Source organism: Echiichthys vipera (assembly GCF_963691815.1).
Source record: "Echiichthys vipera genome assembly, chromosome: 8".
NCBI classification, from domain to species: Eukaryota; Metazoa; Chordata; class Actinopteri; order Perciformes; family Trachinidae; genus Echiichthys; species Echiichthys vipera.
Genome location: NC_139833.1, coordinates 8,582,456 through 8,606,340, shown reverse-complemented (window position 1 = coordinate 8,606,340; position 23,885 = coordinate 8,582,456). Strand labels below are relative to the sequence as shown.

The following is a 23,885-nucleotide window of genomic DNA, read 5'->3' as shown; positions in this document are numbered from 1 at the left end:
ATAGCAATGCAAATGGACACGACTTCTCTTTTTTTTGTTTGTGATCTGGGAAATTTCCCCATTTCACTGCATTTAGAGAACAACTTCTGCTTTTGCTGTCTTATTTTTCTCTTTCTCTTTGTTTAGGTCTCTTTGAATGTTTCTGAGGGGCTCGGGCAGTTGAATAATGTAGTGCAGAGCCTACGGCTGGGTGGTATCGTTCAACTACAGCCCACAGATATTTGCACACAGGGACACAAACACTCAGGGTATGCATATAAACAGGAACATACATGTTCACATATGTGCACCCACGCAAAAGCACTCAACATTTATGGAAGAGCTGCTACTGATGTGTGCAGGTGAATGGCTGTTGTGCATTAAGGTTTTTATAAACAACAGGCTTCCTCAAAATATTAACTCGATATAACTAAAGAAAGAGGAAAAGAGGCACTGGATGATCAGCCCTCATTGTTGTATGCATGTCAACAGCCTGTACTAAGAGTAGCCCTTTACCCAACTCTGTAGCTGTTGTGTTTGTGGAGACCACTTTGTTCAATCTAACATGAAGATACAGTACATTTGAGTGTCCTCTCGCTGTTCTAAATATGGTCTAAGTATAAATTTCATAATGCACCTGCTCTCTCTCGCTCTCTCTCTGTCTCTCTCTCTCTCTCTCTCTCTCTCTCTCTCTCTCTCTCTCGCTCTCTCTCTCTCTCTCTCTCTCTCTCTACCACGCGCTTGTTTCTATCAAAGAGAGAGAAAGAGATGAACTCTAAGTTTGGCTGAACTAAGCCTGATGGAATAGTTTATTTTCATCACACCAAAGGAGGAAAATGGGACTATTAGGGCAGGTCCTGAAGTGATTCGATCTCACTGGAATCCTCTGTGTCTTATGCCACAGTACAGCTGGACAGGCCTGCTGTATGTGAGTCAGTGTGCAGGTGTAGAAAGAGACAGTAATGTGGAATAGGCTATTACATTGCTAATCTTTGTCTTTAGGAATAATACTAAATCATTTTACAGCTCGTAGTCAGTGGCGTGAACAGCAGCAAATGGGTTGACTTTTAGACACATTTTAGGCTACAATGTTACATCTCAAGAAAAAGAATACGTCTCAGGGGCAAACTCATCTCACGCTTAGTTTATTATCTATATCTTATTCAGCAGCCCAATTGTAGAAGTTCAAATCTCCATTTATCTCTGAACTCCTTTAGAAACCTTCTTATGTTTGCTGAAAAGCCGAGGGTCAAAGTTCATTCAGGAGTGAACTTTGATCGTCATATCTCAAACATTACTCAAGGACAAAGTGGAACCAGCTGATGTGTCACGCTGACATTGAAAGTAAGCCGCAGCCCGTTTATTATTTTAATCTGATGGGTCATTGTTCTGTTGCTTATTTTAAGAGCCGTTGTCTGCATTGTTGTAGTCTTATGTCGCTGCTGTTCATATTTGTCTTTCAAGCCTCTGGTTGACTGAAACACCTCCCGTTTACTGGACTTGACACTAACATCCATGCTACAATAACACTACTAACACCAAAACCACTGAACTGCAACTGCACACAAAGTTGTCTTCATTTATTCAATAGTGTGTATACATTCACTACTAGAACATGCTGAAAACTCCTGTAGTATAGCTGCAACAATTACACAATTGTTCAATCAGCTGTCAACTATTTAATTTATTGTTAACTATTTTAATAATCATTCATCTTTTTGAGTCATTTATTTTTACAGAATAAAGGTCATTATTCCCATATTAAACCTTCTAAAAGAAGATTATTTTGGTTTCTTTACTCCAATAAGACAGTAAAATTAAAATATTTTAAGTTTTGTTCAATACAAGACATTGAGGTTGTCATGTTGAGCTGCGGGAAACCTTTTGACATTTTATAGACCAAAAAAAATAACAGTTTATCAAGAAAATGATCGATAATGACCATAATTGTTAGTTGCAGCCCTACTGTAACACAATGCTAGATTAAGCTTTTGCAGAGAAACACTGAAATATAACACTGTTGGCATATTGAGACACAGTGTGTGGGAGTAGGAACTTGAGGTGGTGAATCAGGACCAGGTCCATTTATTCCCAACCAGAGGCATTTTAATACCAGTGACAGACTGTGTTTGTATTTGTGAATACTTTATGTGAATGTATTGTGCTAGCAGCTACCACCAGTGGCCCACAGGGTCTACTTGAGTGGATGCCATGTCTCATTGAGCTCAGAATAACCAGCCCGCCATATGTTTCTCTTCAATAAATACTTTTTCGTCCTTCGGCTGAAAAAAAAAAACAAATCAGCTGTGATCAATCATGACATCTTTAAGAAACATAATACTAATCAAATATACTGACTTTATTATTAATATATGGATAAAATTAGAGCAGAAGCTGTGAACTCTGCAGAATAATCTTTTTTTCTGATACATGTAAACACTCAAAATCAGAGAGCACATTATTAATACTTGATTTATTCTGAAATACTGTTATTTTTTAGTCATAATTTGAAAGAACCCTGTGGCTATACCACTACTGTACTAGCATAATTAGACAACAGTAACCACAGTGTCAGAAGAGAAGATTTAAACAATGTTTTTTTAGGGCTATAGGATTCAAAAATGTACAGGAAGTGTAGAGTGTAGTTGCTTTAAATGACTTCCTGTTTAAATCTTCTATTCTGACGCAATGGTTACTCTAATTTTGAAAAAAAAACTGCTATTACAGCAGTGCTATAGCCACACAGCAGATATTCTATTAAATTCTGGACATTTCAGAATAGAGCAAGTATTTATAATTTGTTCTCTAATTTTGATATCCAGTGTAATTTGATCCGTTAATCCTACTTCATAGTTTTTTTTTAAACAAATGAATAGATCTGCCTGGAGGGTGAGATTATTTAGTACCAAATTAAATACACCTTTTTCATAAATTTTGTAGCCTTAAGTGCCATTTTTCTGATATTCATTTAGAGAGTTCTCCTTATCATGTTTCATTTCAAGAAAGTAATTTCTGAAAAATGCCTGAAACAAGAGACGCTGCACTGGAATAAAACAGAATTTTCTCTCAGGCATTGGCAGAATGTTCCTCTTGTTTTCATTACAATCAAGGCTAAGGGCTGACTATGTGACTTGATTGCTTGTGAAGATGTGCATTATGTTTTCCAGTGTTGTAATGTTACAGGTGGAACCTCTCAAGCTACTACCAAATGATGCTACTGATTTTACAGTTTCCTTTTTTCTAGGCAGGAAATACAGAAGCAGTGTTGTCACGAAGGAGAGGGGAGTGTGTCTGTGGTCAGTAGGCTTGCTGTTCAGATTCCCAAGCAAACTTTAATATAGATGGTAAATCTAAAAGAGCCAGTGGCTTGTCCTCCCCCAACAGTCACATTTCATGCATCATTGACTATTGCACTTGGTTGCTGTGAATCCATCTACAGTAAATCTTCTAAACTGTGTAACCGGAAGCCCAGACGTTTGATTGTGTACTAACTAATTCAGTGTTGCTTTAAAAGGAAAAGGGAAACGACTTTTTAAAATATTTTTTCCCCCTGCAATCCAAAGTCCAATAGTAAAATATTTCCCTCACAATTTATGGGATTTCTCAATTCATAAGGGACATGTTTTATAACTCCTGTGAATATGATAAAATAAGTCTGTTATTCCATATATGTATTTTGTATACTCTTTGTTAACACCTTATTTTGAAAAGTAGCGTCCACTTACATGTGTATCCTGGGGCATTTCCATGCATTTTCCATAAAGGTCAGGATTATTGATGCATGCCAACTTTAGCGGTAGCTGGTTTGAACACAGAGATGCGAGAGATGGCCAGCTTGACCACAGTCTCAGGGCGCACTCACACTGTCCATCCGTACCGCATCTAGGCACGGAACGCTTTCTGGCCATGGCCCGTTTGGGAGAGGTCAGTTTTGTATAGCACGTTTGCACATGTACGAGCATGAGCGTGCACACGTGTACGAGCATGAGCACGAGGCCTACGACGGTTCTGACGTCATTTTATGTGCGGCTGTTTGGACATAGAAAAAAGAAGGACGGACCATGCGCGGACATTTAAAACAATGGCGGTGAAAGGTTCACGTTGGTGTGATGCGGAGGTGGAGTGTTTACTGCAGATTTGGTCGGATGAAAATATTCAAAAACAGTCGGAGAAGACGCACGAAAACTCTGAGGTCTATGGAAAGATTTGTAAACAAAGCGTTGGAGAGGGAGGGGGGGACAAGTACCCTAAAGCAGGGGGCACGGTACGGATGGACAGTGTGAGTGCGCCCTCAGTCAGCTGCTGTACTTCTCTGGCAGAATCTGCATCATCTCGACCAACAGTTGCATTTTGTTCGTCTCTTTCAAAGAACTGAAATATTTTTGAGTGCTTTGTCTTTTTGTCAGACAGTGTATGGCCAGTGAGTCGAGATGTATGCTACAACTGAAGTGATTAATACATCTTCTTTAAAGATAAACTATGAAAAGATAATCATACCACATCTTTGTCAGTAAGAATGTAATGACAGGTGAGTATTTGCAATACGTGAGATAATGATAAGATATATCAGGCATTTGCTACACAGACAATACTAGGATCACTTCATGGTTCGTTTTGGTCTTGTAGTGGCATTGATTGACTGTAGGAAAAAACTTTGTTAGATTGTTTCATTTAAATAGTTGAGGCCTAAAGAGGTCAAATTATAAATGCAGGACTTGACTTGTGATGAAGTAATTGTGTTTTATTGTTTTTTTCACCTAAGTAATCTCAACTATTATGAAAACCTCCCCCACTACTGAAGTCGGGAGAGCATGTCTGCACCTGGAAGTGAAGGTCTTCTTCTTGATCTGGGAGGACAGTTGCATGCTGTGAGACATCTGGGACGACTGCTCCTCCTGCTCTCGCTGCATCACCGTTCTGGTTTCCATGGTAACCCCCCAACTGGCACCTGTAGAGGTAGGGGAGGCTCAGAGTGAGGATGCAGAGGTGTGTAGGAGGCAGTGCGAAACAGTGTCAAACACTAAAGGCCCTGTAGCGAAGTCAAAGCTGTATGTTTCATATCGAGTGCAGAAGAGTTGCCAAATGAATGACCACTTTACCCTGCAGACACTTCAGTCTTGACAAGAGGCCACACAGCTATTTATATTGTGTGTAATCAGATACAACCTTTTATATAGATTTCTAGTTCTTTGCTCAGTTGAGGTGGTAGAGTAATGACTATTATACATCATGGTGGTGTAGGATTGTGAACCATGTTTCCCACCTCATCCCTAGAGAATTGTAATTGAGCCCAAAGCGTGTGTTAAGTGGATACAAAATGTGAACAGTGCTAATCTATCTAAGAGATAAATGACACAATCAACACAGGTACAAGCCTTCTGATATCAAAGTGTCGTGGGACTAGCAACCCAAAGTGCAGACAGAGCAGGATGCTGCTAATAACATATTTTTTTCTGGATTGCATCCTGTATCGAAAGAATCATGCATCAAACTTATGCCACCCTCTCGACTTCTATTTGAAAAGGTGCACCAAACACACCCACTATAAGTGGATTTCGATGCAAACTGTCATTTATGCACTTTGGACGCAATCTTTTAGGTATGTGTGTGTGTTATGAGCTCTATTAATCAACTATAGAGCCCAGGATGATGGTGTTCACATGTCTTGTTTTGTCCAAACCCCAATCCAGTCTTAGAGATATTCAATTTACTTTAGAGCACCTCAACACACACACATGTTTTCGGATTAATTCATCCTTTCAGCTTTAAAAATATCCCATAATTTGATTCACATTTTTGTATTCTGTCTTGGGTATTTTTAAATGAAATATCTTAAACCCTATAAACTATAATGCATGTCATGCTTTTATTCTATTGGAGCCCGCTGTGGTTTAGGCAGGTGTGGAGAAAAGGTTTGTTTTAGTCCCATGTTACATGAATCACCACTTTTGTGGGCCACTGAGCCACTAATAATTCATCAGTTAAGGTCCGCCACGCTGCCGCCTTCACCCTGCCCATCATTAATCACGCGGCTGCTCTGGGGAAGTGAATGGAGAACTCGCCCAACAAACAGAATCAGGTCGTGCCTGAGTGATAGCTTCATTCACCCATTCCCAATAGCAACCACCTGCGTTAGCACCATAAACAAGCGTAATGTGTTATTTCTTCTACAGCAATTACATTGTGGAAAATCGCAGCAAGCTAGCTAACAGGCTAATAGGCTGGTGTGTCAGATGATTCCCCTGTTGCTTTTATTGTGGTTCACTGTAGTGCATGGAGAGAGGTTTGTTTGAACACTATTAATGGAAGGTCGACCTCTGGCGCATTAAAATTGATCAGTCTCCATGGGTAGGCCAGGATCCCGGGCCCCTGGAGGGAGCAGAAGCAAAAGCAGAGCTCTTTTCTACACACTGTGCAGTTTTCAGTCTCTGGAGTGAGTTGCAAGATGATTTCCTGGTCTCTGATAATAAAAAAGAGTATCAGCAGAGGAACAAGAGGAGGAATGATTAAGTATTCTACTGGTTGAAGGGGAAGCCGTTGTCTGAACACGACAGGAGCTCGCTTTATTCCATCCCCAGAGAGTAATTAAAAGCTACATCCACTGAGGCCGTCAAAAGACGAGACCATTAAGAAGTTCAACCCGCTGGAGAACCAAGACTCAAGACAAAAACAAATGAAAAGAAGCCTTTCTGATAATACACAGAGAGAAGAACAATTAATAGCATTTTACAGATGTACTGTGGAGGCACAGTTTGTGCATTTCACCTAGTGTTGTGATTTCATTGAGGTTATCACATACATAACACTGATGAAAGGCAAAATAGATGAAGGCTGAGTAAAGGAAATCCCACTCACGCTTCCTTTAGACAAAGAGGTGAAGTCCTCTGGGTGAGAAAGATCTGTAAGATGGATATATCCCACTTCCTTTTCTGCCTGCCTGTCTATCTGTCTCCGTCCTTGAAGATCTTGGTCTTGCTGTCTCACCTCTCAGTATTACCTCTAGCTGTCTGTCTGTCTATCTGTCTCTCCCTCACTCTCTCTTGTCTATGTCTCTCTTGATGAAGTGGTGAGGGTGACCCTAAACACAAAGTGTCCTTCAGTGCCAAGAATGTGGACAACACAATGCTCTCTCATTCTTAAGTTGGTAAATATAGACCAATGAGACCTCCCCTGTACACACACACACACACACACACACACACACACACACACACACACACACACACACACACACACACACACACACACACACACATTCAACTTTACACGGCACTAGGTCCTATATGGACACACAAAACCAACACAGACACACACACTGACACAGATCATTGCCATCCGCCAGATCGATCTAGAGACAGCTCCGAGGACAAGTGGCTAAAGATGACACAAAGGCTCCCTGTACAATAAGAAAGGCTGGACCAAATGACCTGAGAAGCTGAAAGGCACAGCTGGAACGGCCTCAGGAGGACTGACAGGCTGTGGTGGAACAACGAATGTCTGCTCAATAAATGTCACTAAAAGAAATATATATTTATGTCAGCCCTCTCAGCACTATCCCACCTGGGTCCAAAAAATACAAAATTAAAGGCTGGAAAATGAAAAGTGGCCTGTGGGGAGAGAGGGAACATGTCAGAGAGAAAAGGAGAAGAGGGCAACAGAACGGAAAACAAAGGGAAAGGAACATGTCAGCTGTTTGAGTAGGAGAGAGTGTGAGAGTGAGACTCGGACCGTTCGGTTCCTCCTTATTAAAAATATAACCTTAGACTGTAAAAAGCAAAAGGTTAATCATGGTGGAGGCAACACCTGAGACGTCTCACCTGATTCTGCTGTTATACTCAACCTTTCATTCTACTCTTATATCGTTCATTCCTTTATTTCCTGCTCTCCAATATCTCTTATATTGCTCTTACATCTAATATTATCTGTTTCTAATGCTATTTTTATATTTTGTGTGTAACTTTAGCTGTTTCTCATTCCCAGTGCTGAAAATACCACTGTTTTGTCACCGCCCTCAGCACAATGCATCCTTTAGCATCTGTGGGAATTGCACCGGGCCTACAACTGCAAAACCATCTGGGGCAACGTTGGACGCTTAGAGCAAGTGCTCCAAAAGTAAAAGCAGCAAAGTCTGTGCAGGGAAGACGTCGGGGTGGTGGTTGGGTCGAAGAAACACTTTCACCCACGAGATGTCCTGTTCATGTCCCACGTGTCTCATGCGTTACCATAGTTGCTTCCCACAATCTTTCGCTTATCCTTACCTCACCACCAGGCTGCCAAACAAGTTGGTCAACTCGGTGGAGCTGGCAGATTCAAAGATCTGGACCCAAGTATACTGGCTCAAGTTCTTTCTAGGTGAACAGTACTGGCCTCATTAGTTGTTGTACTTGATTCAACTTGACTTGATCCTTGCACTATCCCCTGTAGTGTATTTCCTTGTTCTTGCCTCTCATCTCCTTTTACAGTTATCTTTGATTAGTTCCTGGAACTGGTCCACTGTTCTGTCTCATTAAACAGGGTACTTTTGTCTGGCAGAGTTCATTAGAAGTTAGAACAAAAACATGAAGGAAGCCCAGTTTTTTTTATTGAAATAATCTGTTTCGTTCTGGTGGTATGATTTTGTCACGCTGAAAAGGTTTTTTTTTATTCGTTCTTTCTCTCAAATAATTTGAAGGAAGCCCACATTAATTATCTTTGTTAAAATGGTTGTATAGTTTTGTGTGTGTGTCCAGCAGTGCTGACTGACGGGGGACTAAAAGCACACAAGGGCTGCAAGGAAAGAAGGCATCGCTCAAGGCCAAAGCATTGTATGAAATGATGGTGGGGGTTATTTATAAGCTTTTGTGGCTACACCTGCCTCTGGAATATCAGCTCACAATACAAGCTATGGTTGCCAAGCCTTCTCTTCTCATCATACATCAGCAGTGACTTTCAGACTAAGAATAACTACAGGGACAAAGCAGCTGAGGGCCACCTTTTATTAGTTCCTCTTTTCCTCAGCTTCCAGGTCCACGGGCAACATCTCTTGTCAATGTTGTCTTCCCTTTCTTACGGAACGTAGAAAGTGGGGGTGCTGCTGTGTTTTATTGAAAGCTCTGAGACAAATAACATTTTCAGATTTTTACTAAGACTTATCTGAAGTACTGACATGCCCAAAAACTCTACCAGTGCAGCTGTCTGTTTAGTGTCTGATTTATTTAGACCACTTATGTAAATCAATTTGATTGCACTTTCCCAGAGCACCGGAAGCACAACATATGTAATGAATTTGTACCCGCACCAGGTGAAACATGTATGGCAAGTCAACAAGGAATAAATATTTTCTGCACACTTGGAACAACTTATCGTGTTTTCATCAATCATTAATGCTCATTCACAATTCATGTGCGCTCTGTGCTTTTACTTACATAAATGAATGCATTAAAAAAGCCTGAGTCAGAGTGACTGTGTGGCAAACATTTATTCCCTGTTGGATGTTTTTGCAATTTATCGGCACCTCGCAGATGCCATGGATATCATACCCTTGATGTATGGGTCACTTGGAGAGCACAGACTGTGATATGCGGGCAGTATTTGATGCCACATTCAGGTCACTTTGCAGGAAACAAGTGAAGGAAGTGAAGGATTGTAGAACAGCATGGATGGGTGGACATGTACAGCTTATTGGAAAACCCCTTTTTTGAAGTATTCAATTTATGGATTTTACAAAAACAACCACTAAAGAGCTGTAGCAGCTGAGAACAGTTGTTTATATTACTTATAATCTAATTTAGATATCATGACCTTGGACTGCTGACATCTTTCAGTTTAATGCAGTGTTTGCAGCCAACACTGTCAGTTTTTTGGGTGCAAATTGTGATACAAAGTCTGAGCTCTTGTACCCCACTAAACATTTGAGGAGGTTCTTCATGTTTTGATATGCAATAATATAATAATATCACTTTTTTAAAATTTAAGTAACGTGCCATTTCTTAGTTCTTGGATTGTCCAGACATGCTGCATACTTTTACATGCAAAAAATACACATTTGGTATGTTCAAAAAGTGAGGTATCTACACAATATTGGCATGCTAAGACTGAACACTCTTCGCAGTGTTCAACAGCCATCTGCCAGTTTCAAGATTGAACCGATCATTGTTCCACGGGGAATTGTCTCAGTGGAAACTAAATATTACAAAACTTTTATTTCATCTTCTCACCTACCTGTGATTGGGCCCAGAATAGACCTTAATGGACACCAAAGTCTCCTGGATGATCCATCATTTCTTGGCCAGCCTTGACAGCTGTTTTCGTGCCTTTTTGTAATCAAGGACCCATTAAGAGCTCATTAGAATGCAGGAGAGGCGAGGGAGGTGGTCGACGGCATCCAATTACATGCAGACTTCCATTCATCAAGTGATTTGGTCTGGGAGAGAGAGAGAGAGGTGCCTTTTCAATGGGGATTGCTGCTTGATGTGATTCACTTATGCCATGTCAAATGGAAAAGTACAATGAAGTTTGTTTGTGCGATGCTCCTAAACTTTACACAGCCTGTCAGTTTTCAAGGGCCAATTGGTATGCAGTATCACTCAGTGCTATGACAGAAACAAATAACTGATGCGTTTACTAGACATTAGTGCGGTTCCACCTCCTTAACAGGTGCTCCCACACTCCCCACCATTAGCTCAGGGATTAAAATGAATTTGGTCTCGTGCTAATTGATGGCTGTTTCTACCAGGTGGAGAAACAGCTGACCAATCAGAGCTTAGTTGGTGAGTTTAGCTACGTCCATGAAACATAGTGAGTTTGACACAGCTGTACAAACTGTTGTCACTCCATATATAAAACTCAGAAATGGATGATTTTTCAGTGTAATCAATCAATTGTTCAGGATTGCCCTGGCTATGACCATCTACAATTAGATGTTATTTAGCAGTTTTTAAGAAAATTAAAGGGCCTATTTGTCATTATAACATTCATATTCATCAAGAACTGTCACTATAAAAATCCTTAATAGGTTTGATGATTTTTCATTGGAGTGTGACCTTGACTATGGTCAATGTTGGATTTCTTGCAGGCAGATCCAGAAGTGGCAGAAGTGGAGAAAGGACAAATACACCAAATGGTGCAGTAAAAAAAAAAGGAAAAGCTTCAGTGCAGGTATACTATTTTTTGTGCACAGAATTTCAAAAGTTACATGCGCCAGTGCTTGCACACAGGAGAAAAGTATTTTGAGCCCTCTGAACCAAGAGATTGTTCACACTCTCTTGCTAGTTGCATTGCTCAATATGCCTGCAACATGATCTTAACTACTACACTGTACAAGCCTTCTCTTGAAGAAACACAGGAACAGACTATTCTTTGGAAGTCTTTCAGCAGTCACGCTTTTTTTCCATTATCTTTTTAGATTAAATGAGAAATGGCCATTAAGTAACTTCCTGCCGTATCAAACTTGGAGATCAGAGTACGAAATCATTAGCGGTGAGGCATGCATACATTTCAATGGACCCAGTTAACTCCATGCACCTTATCATGAAAGATAAATGTAGAAAAAAAGATGGCTACCGCCAAGATAGGGTGAATGTTTAATGATAGTTTTATGACAAAGACACCGAAACGTATCCTTGTTAAAGTCTCTGAACATTTTCAACAGTGTGAAATAAGTTTTTTCTCTCCATGCTGGAACTTTGCTTCAAATGTGGTGAGTGAAAGACTTTGTTTAAACCTCAAAGGAGCCCTTAAATGTTAACCTGAATCTACCGATACACTGTATCAAGGTGCAAGGTTCAAGGCCATACACCAAGATTATATCAAGGACATATTTGAGTGTGTTGTTTTTTATTCTAAGGGAAGAAAGATTCAAAATACATGCGGGGGTTCTGAAAGAAACCTGTTTGCCTATTATGTATTCTCAGTACTAGAATTTACTTAAGTGGCCATCATTATACTAATTGATCCAGGGAGGGCACATATTAACCTGACTCATCAGATGTTTTGTAACCCGGAACGATCTGAGAAGCCGTCATTGGAAACAATTTGAAAAAGGGGAGGCACTTTCAAAACATACCTGGCAGGTGATTTTATGAACTATCTGTCTACCAAACTATTGCCAAAGGAATAGAAAGAAAACATCTTTTCCATCAAGAAAAGCCTTCAGTGTCTCTTCAGTGAGCATAGAAATACTCTCCAGTTGTGCTATAACGGATGCTGTTGCAGCATCTACACTAACTTCTTTAGGAGCCGTCAAGCTTTCCCCATTCACTCGACTGCAACCTCCACCGGATGAGACATTACTATTCTGCTTTGTACTTGGTAGTCTCAACTTTCTAGTCTTGTTGATGCATGCAAAGAATGTGTTCAGTGTGGACGGAGATGTGACGCAATAGTTCGACACTCCCTGGCTGTTGCTTGCCCTTGCCGCCTTGGACATGGATAAGTTCTAAAATTAGATTTCCCTCCACAAAGGAACACTTCCCCATCATGCAATTACTCGATCCGGGAAAACTTTATTTGTGCCCATCCCTAGTGCAGAGGCATTGGGTTCATCCAAACTACTATTCTCCATTCAAAGTTCTATCATGCCTGTGGCACTCAAGGGTTTTCCCCTTTCAATCTCCCATCCAATCTTCTCCGGACTTGGAGAGTTGAAAGAGGAGAAAGAATCCTTCTAACCCAAAGAAAAGAAGCTGTCAGTGCTGCCAGCAAAGTAAAGACTGTTTAGTTTAGACACGTTCAAAGAGGAGCAAGATGGGAAGATGGAGTAAAAGAGCATAATGAAAAGCCGGACAACTTGCCCTGTGCCATGCCCTTTCCAAACACACCAGAGACTGTAAATCCCCCTCACCATGATAAAAACACTATTCTTTTCCTCGTTGTGTGTTGTCAGGATGAATGGCAGCTAGTTAGAATCCTCTTGTTTCCCTGAGTTCACTCCTCTTCACCATTTTGTGTCCAGTTTGATTCTCTTGGAGGTAGTTGTCCTCGTGCTGAGTGGTATACCATTACATCTGGTATACCAGTATTAATTTCACACAAAATATGAATTTTTCATATACTGGTACACTGGCCGTAAAGAGCGCTATGGTCAGGGCAAACAGAGCGATATTAACGTTGTATGATGTCTATACAACTAAAATATAATATAAAATATTTTATTTTGAAAAGGAAGCAATGTTAAATTTGTTGGCATATCTATTTATTTCTAAGTTGTTTTTTATTTTCAGTTAATTTTGGGCACCCTATAATTATTAAAGTCTTCAGTACACATGATGACATTGATGGTTTTATATTAAGCCACTACAGACCTTTATATAAGCCCAGTCATGCAAAAAAAAGAGCTTTGATATACTGTGAAAGTGATACTTATTTTGGTCGAACCCAATTTCTTTGTCTCCCTCCCACATATTCCCACTCACAGGAGCCATTTCACACGTTAACTTCATGGCTGTGTTTCTTGTGTTTGTTGCAACATTGAACTTTGCTGGTGCGTTGCCACTTCCAGCTCTCCGCTCATGCTCCTCTATCAGCCCTATTCTCACTACAAGCACAGAGCCCACTCACATGTCAAGGTTTAACATAGCTGACTTGATCTCAAATAGCAGAACCGAAGCATCGTGTTCATTGACATGCTTGGGCTTTGATGAAGAGAGGGTCACAGGATGCCTAAGGGCTATGAAATATAAGGTACACCATACTGGTTTATACAAGATAGACACATTAAGCAAACCCCACAAACATCCACTTCTACAGTAACTATTTTCTGTGTAGATATGGCTTTATCTTTAACATGGCAGTAGACTTTGTGCATAAAAAGTATACTTTGTTTTCCTCCAAGCATTAACCTTGAAGGTTAAATCAAACAATATTACTTTTTTGCATTCATGCAGGGGTCTAGGTTATGTGCTCCTGTGTTATTTGTGATGGTAAAAGTCATTTCTATGAGGCAACCTGGCCATAAATCTGAGCTTTTGACATGTTCAAAATATAAAGTTTCTTGTTGATTCTGTTTCCCAGGATGTATTGATTCAATTTTGCCATCATTTTTCATAGTGTCGGTGTGTTAGCATTTAGCTAATATCCTGCGGAGTGTATGTGTGCACTCAGTCAATGCAGTTTGTTATGATATATGAAACTGTTCATTTTGTCACATTGGATAATCTGTTTTTGTGACTGATGTACCAGAGTTTTGGTCTATTTATAACTAATGTCTAATAAATATTAAAATAAACATCTGGATAAAGTTTTTTTGGGCCCAGAATCCTTAAATAATGGGTAACTGCAAATACCGAGCCTTAGGGACATATCTAGTAAACAACATAGCAATAGGATGATTGTCAGACCGCTTTTAAAGGTGAAAAAGTCATACTAACTGATCATCCGTGTGCAGCTTCCACTGTAATTGTGATTAGTTCCTTTAAAATGCAACAAATGTGACTTCTTCCCTGTTGCATATGTGCATATGGGTCAGGCTTTTACTGTTAAATATTCCATTAGGGAGCCAGCAGTTGCATAACAAAGCACGCAATAGGTATTAAACCAGGCATCCACCCAAGGCTTATATTATCCATTGGAAAGCATCCAATAGATGCAGATAGATGCATTGTTCCCCTCCTCTGTGTTGGACAGTTAAATGGGAGGATCACTTCCTCTTCTCGCTGCTCAGAAAGAAAAAGAGCCTAAATCTTTAGTTGTAGGTAAACCCCCTTCCACGTAACAAAAGCTGCTCTGTATTTTTGAGATAATTTCAAACCAGGTTCCAAAGTGGATCATCTTCCCTTGATATTCTGCAAAGGTTGTTTTCATCCATCCATCAACACACGTCGCATTAGACAGCGTACTATCTTCTACTATGCACATTAAAATGGTAATTTGTTAAGTTCACCAGATTTGTACAGTGTGGAAACAAACAAAATAACTTGTTTTTTTGTCTTCCTTCCTTGATTGAAATCAAACACTTGAGTTGAACTTTGGATCCCTTGTGCAATCCATCTCAACTCTTCAGACAGTGAATATGTAAAGTATGAAGCAACGATCTTGCCATGCCTTTTCAAATGTAACGTTTTTTTTTTTTTACAAAAGATTTCAATAAAATATGACTCCAACTTTCCAACATCTGTTGGTAAGATTTTCAATGTGTAAATACAGAATAAAGCAAAGGTGTAACTTTGTAGTCCATTCATTAATTTACATTTATTCAGAACACTTTTGTTCACAGATGTACAATAAAATCTGTGACTCCCATCGTTTCAACATACCTTCTTTTTTTTACTGTCATTACTTTACAACTGCGTATAAAAGACTGTGCTCAGGCTATTACCAGCCCAGCTGTTATCAGTGTGGCTTAGGTCGCACCATGACGCCGCCTTGTAATATATTTTTACACACTGTTTTCTTCTCCTGAAAGAACAGCAAACAATACATATAACAAAAGGAGTTTGTGAACTTTGTGAGTCAGAAATATATAAAACATTTCTCTTTTGATGTACAGACGCAAATATTGATAATACTGAAATATATTAGAGTGTTCAATAGGAATGCATTCATTTGTAGTAAAACTTCAGTCATTTCAGACAGCTCAAAACGTGACAGGCTGTGTATAACGCTTTGTTCAGCCACAAAGCAATCAGGTTTGTTTTCCTATCTAATCTTTACGGCTGACTGCCCACATTGTAATTCTAAAGTGACCAGATTGAGGTTGTGTATTTTAGAGAGCGTAATAAGTTGCAATAATGTGTTGTCATAGTGATGGAACAAATGCACATGCTGTCTGTGTCGACTTATTGCAGCTCTTTTGAAAAAGAAAACACTTAAAACCTGATGTGAGTGGTCAGACCCAGTTGAACTGTAAGAAAGTAATTTAAAAACTGCCTTTTAAACCACTTGCTTAACAAACGTGACTTGTGTTTTTTATTTTTATTATACAAACAAAGCAGCTTTTTGCTGTCTGAATACAGATTTAGAGAAAAAAATGTGAAAAAATAGGGACACTAACAACATATATCGTAGTTACTTTTTCCGTTCTCTCATCTACACTGAACATGTGATGAGTCAGTAGATCAGATCTGTTATGGAAATAGTTCGCTTTGGGTTTAGCATTCAACAGTTTAACGTATTTTAAAATACAAATTCTGTTTGTAAAAGTGTTTTGTTAAATAATGATTTGACAGTAAACAAAAACTTCATAATGTATAATGTCCATACTGTTATTATTTTTGACATTATATATCGACAATTGTAGATTAATAAATAAGACCAGATTAACAGCAACACATAATACATCATATTCATGATATGAATGTATTTAAAGTCCAAAATGTGCTTGTTAAACATGACGTAGTTCAGGATAAATTTGGACCATGTTTATGGAGGGTTGAAACATCTGTCTCTGCATCATCAGCCAGACAGCAAAACCATTGTTGTGTATTGTCACTACAGCAGGGGTGTCAAACTCAGGCCCGTGGGCCAAATCTGGCCCGCGGTGTAATTATATTTGGCCCCCAAGATCATATCAAGGTTCTCTGAGAGCTGGCCCGTGAGTATAAAGCACATACACGTCTACTTTTCTGTTGACAAACATGAGCAACCATGCGACCAGTCTCTGCAGACAAACTTAATCCACCCCTCCCCAAAAACGGCGGTGGAGAACAGGAGCTTTCAGCACCGGTGGGAGGCAGATTATCTGTTTATGAAGGTAAAGAGCTGTTTGTCTCCTCTGCAGAGCCACCGTGGCTGTAACCAGAGAATAAAACATAAGAAACACCACGACAAGAACAAGGATCTGCACTGAAAAGGTTCAACGTTACACATCTGGAGAGAAGGGAAAACATGCACATTTGCAGTCTTTTTTTGTAGATATTGAGTTTGGCCCCAACTTTGTCCCAGTTTTTAAATTTGGCCCACTATGAATCTGAGTTTGACACCTCTGCACTAAAGCCATCAACTTCCTCCTCCACTTTTTGTTGAAAAGAGTCCTTCATTGAAACCGTTTTATTCGAAGATCCAAATATTCTTATAGAGGAGACTTATTCTTGAATTTGAACCGCCCAACCTCCCAGAAGAATCTGCATTGATCTCTCCTCTTCTCCTCTGTCTTCATCTTCCTCACCTTCCTCCTCCTTTTTGGGAGCCGTCCAAGTCCAAGGATAGTTTGTCTTTCTGTATTCACAACTGTCTTTGGATGCAGTTCCGAGAGGCGTCGCAGGCATCCAGTTTTGTTTGTAACCTGACTCAAACGTGGTGTCACTAGGAGGTGTGTTCTGACATCCCTGGGTAAAATAAGAAGTAACTGGTTGAGATGAGAAATAATGGGTGTTGCAGTAGGGCTGGCTTGGTGAGTTTACAGCGCTGTCATCACACCCAGAGTCTGACCACTCTGAGCCGTCAAAGCTCTGCATGGATGCCAATAGTGGCCCCTCCTTCTTAGAGTCTATGAGGTCTGATAAAAGGGGTTTTCTTTCTGGGTTAAGAGGTGATAGTGTGTCATCTGTGCTGCTCTGTAACTGAAAAGTTAGTGAAGGCAACACAAGTTGTCCGTTAGCATCTCGCACTGTTTGCAACAGCAGTGACTCAGCTGGATTGCCCTCGCAAGGGTCCAGATCAGGTAATTGTGGTACTCCATGTGAGGTCTGCTTTAGTTTCGCTCCACCTTTATCCCAGCTCTCTGCACTGGAAGACAATGGTAGATTAGTGGTGTCTCTGATGTCATTGGTTGCCTGCTGAAAGTCTTCATTCTGATCAGCAGGGACATGGACAGCCACTACACTGTAGATTTCTGAGGACTGGGCGCTCGTGTCCCCAGGATTTGAGGTCGGTAGATGTGCATGTGTGCCCACAGAGGAGCCGGAGCCAATGCTGCCTTGCCAGGGCATGTCCTGAGGGGAATAACCTCCAGACCCAACTGTAGGCATGTTTGGCTTCACTCTAATTGTTGCGTAAACTGTTTTGTCACTCTGAACGCAGACTTCCGGTTTGGAAATGATGAGATTCTTATCTGGAGACAGCAGTAATCTGGGCTGGGTGCTGGAAGTGGTTACCTGTTTAAAGACAGACCCATCAAAGAAAAATAAATTTCAAATTCAAATTCTGCAGATGAATAAACGGCTTTTCATGCGATTAGAATAATATATACCAAAAATGTATATATGGGAACTATACCACGTGATAAAAACTAAAAACTAAATATATACTTGCTTTTTTTAAGATCTATTAAACATATTAAAAAGTGCACAAATGCATGACCGCATAAGACTTCAACCATATTATATTTGTCACCACTCAAAACCCCATGAGTCACTGAAACTCTCTTTCACATTGCTTAAACAACATCCACAGTGTTTCAATGTCTTCAATTACTTTTTGGTTGATGCATCACAAAGGCACCTTCAACATGTGTACAGCAGTCAAAGTGACAAAGGGCGGGATTTTCCAGTAGGGCAACATTTCATTGTTAGAGCCAAAAGAACTGCTTAAAAAATTGGTCTTACCAATAGCTTTGGCATTCTCTTTTCCTTTGCACCCTTCACATAGTTGCATGTGCACACAACTGACATTACAATTATGGCTGTCAGAAGAGCGGCACTCACAAGGAGCCATGGCAAAAGCATCAGAGGATCACCTGAGGAAGAAGAGAGTTGGTGTCATATACCAATCCGGGGAAACACATCTGTAAAATGAGATATCCTCAAGCGCTTATAAAAAAAGTACCTAAGTGTTAATGAACGGGATGTTATCACAACAGAAATCTACACAACAACCTATAGAAATAGACTTCCCCCTTCAGGAACAGGACAGCTATGGCTTTCAGTGCATACAGTCTACTTCTGTAATGTAAAAGTTGCATGTAGTTGTCTACATTTGTTATTGTCAGTGTTAGCACTAGTGAATAAACAATAAGGCAAGCTCAGGTGAGAGGAATGTCACTTTCGCAACCAGACATTGTAATCTAATCTCCTGTCTCTCAGTATGACATACCAACAGAGAATGAAGAGGTCACTGCCAAATCACATATGAGGGCGTCTTTCTTTAAAACGCACTTCATTTCATTTTAATATCTTTCAAGCCTTAACAAGAGTATTTTAAGATTCATGGTTTCACAGTATGAACGCTTTTGTCCAGCTACCAATAGGTTCTGCATGTACTGGTTTTATAGTGTGACACTGAGGCCTGGTGCAGAATGATGCAGGCATCCAAAAAGAGGACTGATTTATGACAAACTGTCGTGATTTATTTCCAAACACTTGTTTCTAAGTGGCTGCAATCACTCGAGGAGATGAGCACAAAGTCAAATGTAGAAAGGCAAGTTTCCAAGTATCTTCATTTTAACAGGTCGGCCCTTGAAAGCTTAATGCTGAGTGTCAGACTGTTGCCTCAAGTGAAATATTTTTTTGTAAATTTCGGATAGGTATGAATCTACCATCATTCAGGTTTTCTTTTTAGAAATGTGAATACAAATATTTTTTCACTTTATCCACTTCATCCATTCAAAATGTGCAAGTCCTTTTCACATAAATCATCCACACCTGACATCTGTATCCAATATTGAGTATATAATATGCTGAAAACGCGTTTCTTAGCGAAACATTTCTTAATAATAACAATGTGCTGATCGTGACATTATTCCCATGTATGAGTGTGAGTTTGTGTGTGTGAAAGAGGACCGATTCAGCATAATCCTCACCCGGCAGTGTGACACAGAAGGAGGCCCTCTCACTCTCTGAGCGACCCCATTCAGAAAACGGCTTGTAGACCACATATCCGCAGTACTCTGTTTGGTTGTTCTTCAAGTTGATGACGAACCGGCCAGCTGTGGTTTTATTGACCTGGAGATAGAGAGAGACACATGGATGGTAACCGATTGATTTAGTCAGGTCAGATGAACATCCCGAAATATTTCAGCTCATTAGGAGCAAGCAAAAAAAACTGGAAAACCAGGTAGCAGATCATTACATAAAGTAACTCAATGAGTTGACAATCAGAGTTCAAAGAACAATTATTTTTTTATTGTCTCAATAATAATAAAGAATATAAAAGGTTATTATAGTTAATTGAAAATATAGGGCTTTATCTTTATTTTTACTTGTATTATATCATATCATATGTGATAGCTTAAATATGATTGAATTCATTTTTGTACAGTATATTGTTTAAATGGAGACTCACCTGTACAGCCCACTCTGGATGGGTGATTCTTAAGGTATAAATAGTTACACTTTTGTAGGGTCCGTTTTTGCTTGCGGCCATGATGTCCGCAACGGAGACATTGTTTGGCCCCAAGGGCAGTGTGACATTAATATGCAAGGATGACACCGTTGTAAATGTAGACAAGATGGGTGGACCGAGTATAGCTGTGGAGGGAAAGAAAGATGAATGAATTCATGTTGCAATAGAATGCATCCGACTTGGAGGAAATAAAGAAATGCATGAATGAGTGTGGCGGTTTCTCACTTTCTGCTAGAGGTTTTAACCTTTCGGTTCTGCCACATAGATGACCGTTACAGTACACCTGGGCCTGGTAGTGAACGTCATGAACTGATGGGGTTTCTGCAGTCAGGTCACAGGTGAGGGCAGTAATGTTCTGACACTCATCTTTGATCTGGAATGGTCGATCCTCTGTATCGCTGTAAAAGGCGCAGTACAGTGTGATCAAACTGTGCTACTGGAACCACATGAAGGTGGAAGTGTATTACTGTAGGTTGACTGGTACGAGACTGAAGATGTTCTGTGTGGAATTTAATTAACTATTTGATTCAGTTGTTCCAAAAATAATGTTTTTAGCAAAGACTTTGGTATGAAATGCTGGCAGTGTTACACTGGAACACACCGTTCCCTTTTCAGAGCGACAAAAGACAGCATTTTGTTGTAACGAGGAACGGATATTGAGCGAGCATAGTTAAAACCAATCTTCCTCTGCAGCTAATTTGATGCTGGAAGTCAGTCCAGATATTCCAGCTGACAGTTGATGGGAGAAAAGTCAATAGCATAGGGGAGGCACTTGACATTTGTCTGGGAGACTACAATATTTGTAATTAGACATGATGACATTTCCTCTTTAATGAGATCATTTGTAGAGAGTGATCGAAATGAAGAAAGACCAGAAAAATTCTTGGTGGCCATGAAAACGCCCAATGAGCATTTTCTTTCAATAAAGAGAGCAGAGTGAAGTCCATGCTTATGACTGGGAATGGGCCCTGTATTTATTCTTGAGTGTTGCTTCTAAGCCGTTGGGGGTCGGGTTGAATCTAAGCAACAGCGGGGTACACTTCAATAGCTGCGTGTCAGTTTTCGAGCCGTTCATTTATAGAGCCACGAGCCATTTCTAGAAGAGAGGTAGGGATAAGAGGCTGCCAGGAAGCTGAAAAAGAGCCTAGTAGTTGCTTCCACACAAGATACAATTCCTAGATATTAAAGGATAAAGCTGGCTGTTTTCTATAGTTTAGATGTTTTCAGTAAATCCTGTGGAAAAACCAAACCATTGACTTCAGTATCCATATTCATCACAATTAAGGAACCCGTCAAATAATGCAACAATCGTTGCGTTTGTGTTTTTTAAAGTTTTTGGGTAACATTGGAGGACTATGGCACAGACTAAGCTACTACTTGTTATTCAAGTCAATTCAGTGTTTGTTGTTTTCGTTGACAGTAAGAAAACTATATGATACCACCAAACATTTTCTCAGTCTTTGTCATGAGATGTCACTATAATGACAAAAACTGTAATAAAAAAAAAATATGTGCTGGATCCAATGTGTCCCTATGATCTATGGAGTGCATACACTCCATAGATAAGCACAGAGCATCTGGTGACCAGGTTTACACACTTAATTTGTTATCAGCCTTCAAAATGCTCATGTTACAGTGCCTCAACATGGACACTGATACTATAAGTTAACAGTGTTTGCCCTGCAAACACATTTTACTGCTTTGACCCATCTCTCCATATGGATCTGTCCATGAAGACACAAAAGTGCAAGAAGGCAATGGAAGTAGGGGAGTAATCATGAGTAATAATAATTGATTAATCAGCTTTCATACCTCCAGTACCGGACGCTATAGAGGACCTTTTCTCCAGAGAAGGCAGGCTTTACGGCATCCCAGTGGAGTATGTTGAAAAAGTTCCTGGAGACAAAAAACACTCTCCCGTTGCCAGTTGAAAGACATGCTGTAGGGAAAAAAGGCACACGAGCAAAGTCTATGTGAATCATTTTATGGCGGATGCTAATGTTTTGTCCTTGTTCTTAATCAGCCTAGTTAATGTACACAATATACCTAAAATTCATCAATTTAAATCCTAAAGAAATGTATTTTTTATAAATAGTGCATTTGTTTTTTAAGGTTGTAGTCTTTATATGTTGTGCTTAATTGCAAGTCAGTAAAGACACCGTTCTCTACAGTTGTTCTGATACAGATGCCACTTAGAGAAGACTCGGCTAATATCAGCGAGTATGTGAGTCTATGTAACAATCATACAGTGTAATTTAGGCCCCCCCAAAAAATCAACTTTAAAGTAGATTGTTTTTATCCTTTTCCCCTCATGACTGAGTGTCAAACTAGTTAATTAAATAACCTTCAATGGCAATTATTCTCTGTATTTGTTGACGTTTTACAAAGGGTTTAGGCCAGGCCATACAGAATGATATGAATTATATCACATCCAGCTGAAAATATAGGGATGGAAAAAAAGGTATCTGCTACTGTTCTCTGCTGTAACAAGAGCCGTAGACTACCAAAAGTCCTCGGGTTATATCTCAGCAGCACATACTGTCAAAAACATTCAAGCCCCAGCATCCTCTGCCAGCGCAGCTTCCCTATATAGTCCATGAAGTCCTGAGAGAGGCACAGTCACTCAATTTTTAAAGTATTGCGTCTAAGGCCTGAGTTAGACAGTGCACACACACAAGATCCAGGACCACAGGCAGATTATGTAAGATGGACTTTGTTTCTTTTGGTGGCTCAAACTAAAAACTGTCTTTGTTCTTTGACACAAGAAATAATTGCCTCCTCGTGTGCTGGCACACAGGAATGGGACACAGACCGCAATCCTGTATTTTAAAGCTTGAGTTATTCATACCACATACCTCATTTTCACGATGGAAAGCCATATACAGCTAGTGAAATCAGGCCATGTTACAATTTTAATGTCATAGTCTACATTATGTAGTTTATAGAAGATGGGAAAGACATAAGGTTGGAAATTACACACAGACTCGTCCATTTAAAATTAGCATTTTTATAAGCTTTACAATGATATAGTCAATATTACATCAGCCAGACTCTTAAATGAAAAAGCATTTTCCATCGATCACTATCATTTAAAAAATGACCAAAGTCCTCATTGTATTCTGGGACTCCCCTTCATTGAAAAGGTAATCACTCTATTTCAAATACATTGTTCGGCTTTATTGCATCGGTGTTGTTATTTATTTCTCCTATTAGGACTACTTTGTTGGAAAAAAATGACCCATTAAATCTCGGACTGCCTGTAATCAACATCCGTAAATCAAATGAAAGTATATTCGCTCTTCTGTACTCACCATAGCAGAAAAGGAGGAGAATGATGACCTTCATAGACCACATCTTCATTACGTATGTGAGTCACAAAAGAATACCCAAGTCCTACTCTGGAGCTGCCACTGTGACGTCGGGATTTCTGAACAAAAGCAACATATTATGCACACTACAAAAAACAAAAACACCTAAACTGACTTATCTTCTAAAATAAAACCAGGGTCAAGTCAAAGGGCTGTAAAATATTAAAGCTGTACTGGGTTGTAGTGTATTTTTCTGGACTCCACTTCTCAACCTTCTCCACTGCGTTCTGGGAAAGGAGTGGCTTTACTCAGGTGTGCAGGTGTACTTTGGCACATACCACTTTGTTCCTGTTTTGCTGCTTACTGGTTGTTCCGCCCTCTTGCAGTCTCTCTCCAGACTATCTA

The 23,885-nt window shown here is 39.8% G+C and overlaps 2 protein-coding genes across 2 annotated transcripts in view; both read right to left on the bottom strand.

Annotated features, from left to right (window-relative positions):
- The window catches only part of myom3 (myomesin 3), a 59,821-nt gene extending 52,853 nt beyond the window's left edge, over nt 1-6,968 (bottom strand). The window contains 2 exon segments of the mRNA XM_083918549.1: nt 4,801-4,927; nt 6,835-6,968. Coding sequence (XP_083774675.1) covers nt 4,801-4,907 — 107 coding nt within the window. The 5' untranslated portion in view covers nt 4,908-4,927; nt 6,835-6,968.
- A 9,139-nt stretch (nt 6,969-16,107) lies between these two features.
- Nucleotides 16,108-23,626, bottom strand: ifnlr1 (interferon lambda receptor 1). The gene is made up of 7 exons (XM_083917620.1): nt 23,484-23,626; nt 21,985-22,111; nt 20,398-20,570; nt 20,113-20,297; nt 19,631-19,772; nt 18,438-18,568; nt 16,108-17,987 (listed from the first exon to the last, which is right to left on the bottom strand). Exons 1-7 carry the CDS (start codon nt 23,530-23,532, stop codon nt 16,977-16,979), a joined length of 1,818 nt encoding a protein of 605 aa, XP_083773746.1. The 5' UTR covers nt 23,533-23,626; the 3' UTR covers nt 16,108-16,976.
- Between the last annotated feature and the right edge of the window lie 259 nt (nt 23,627-23,885).